This window comes from Diaphorina citri, unplaced genomic scaffold (genome assembly GCF_000475195.1).
Source record: "Diaphorina citri unplaced genomic scaffold, Diaci psyllid genome assembly version 1.1 scaffold6348, whole genome shotgun sequence".
NCBI classification, from domain to species: Eukaryota; Metazoa; Arthropoda; class Insecta; order Hemiptera; family Psyllidae; genus Diaphorina; species Diaphorina citri.
Genome location: NW_007383724.1, coordinates 1,502 through 2,827, shown reverse-complemented (window position 1 = coordinate 2,827; position 1,326 = coordinate 1,502). Strand labels below are relative to the sequence as shown.

The window sequence follows — 1,326 nt, the reverse complement described above, 5'->3', positions numbered from 1 at the left end:
GTCCCCAAAAGAGCTGTCAAAGAGCATAGAGATTCCAGAATATCTTATCTCCAATCCTTCTCAACTAATCTACCATGACTGGTGGAAAAACCAGACAACCCTCCCCGGATAACTTACCCTATCCAGAACAGCATAGATGTTCGCATCATCCGCATTTCGTTTGCATTTGAACGCTCGAGTTTCATCGGGCATGGTTTTGTTAAATTTTCCACAAATAAATTCACATGACCGCCACAAATTTTATGCGAATTTCAAATTAGCCACAAACAGTTCTCCCATCTATTTGTTCAGAAGATTTAATCATGTGGGTTATGGGTATTTACTTTTCATAATTACAGACCAGGAGGAGAAGGAGGAGGAGGAGAAGGAGAACGAGAAGGGGTTGTTGCCGTTTTCAGAAAGCAGGGCGAATTTTGTAGTGATCAATGTGTGTTTGAATTTGAATTGAGACTGGAGAGTGAGATGATGGCTGGCGGATTTCATTTCAATGGGAAAATTTTTCATCAGGAAGAATTCCTGGAATTGTATCTACTTATTTGCTGAAATAATTCTTGCGAATTGACTTAGTAGAATGTTAGATAACAGAAAATGATCCCAAACGAACAAAACGTTTTAAATTCGGATCTGACTAATAAAATAAATACAAGGATATGAAATATTGAAGATCTTTTAAATTATTAAAATGACATACTTTTACTTGCGGTGTATGGTTCCCCTATGGTAAGTCAGAAGGAAAAACAGCAGCACGCACTAACTACACAACATTGTCAAAAGCATACCAGTCAAAGTCAGCACATATCATTTTGAAGAATTAAGGAGAGAGGGTTGCCATCGAACAGCGATCAGGAATACAAAATTTGTAAGGAGGAAGGAAGTTGATAAATACGTTCTCATAGAAAAGGGAGTAAAGCCGCTGAAAAGGGAGATGGTATACAAATCAAATTTAATGATGCAAACCTTGTGGGGGGGAAAAAAGAAAATCGAAGAAAAAATATACATTTTGTCGAAACAAATTACCCAGAAATTAATGGCGCATAAATTTGAAGATATCTTTGACGTTATGTTTGAACAAATCGACCAATATGCTGCAGACATTGAGATCAATAGCGTTTGATAAACAGTGAACTAATCCGAAATAATAATGTTCTGGGAGAAAGAGAGGAGACGCTACTTAAAACCGTATTAGTAGAGCGGAACAATGTCTCTCTGGAAGACAATCAAATTTAATTTAGCTGCATCAGCTAAATGTATCCAATTTAAAATCTAGAAGCTAGAACACATCCCGGTAAAACTACATAGTACATACATATTATATGCTTCACGGAA

At 36.7% G+C, this 1,326-nt stretch overlaps 1 protein-coding gene across 1 annotated transcript in view; it reads right to left on the bottom strand.

Moving 5' to 3' along the window:
• The window catches only part of LOC103521953, a gene marked incomplete at its 3' end in the record, with an annotated part of 1,918 nt that extends 1,450 nt beyond the window's left edge, over positions 1–468 (bottom strand). The window contains exon 1 of the mRNA XM_008487056.3: positions 118–468. Within this exon, the coding sequence (XP_008485278.1) occupies positions 118–192 (75 nt within the window). The remainder of the gene's footprint in view (positions 1–117) is intronic.
• Between the last annotated feature and the right edge of the window lie 858 nt (positions 469–1,326).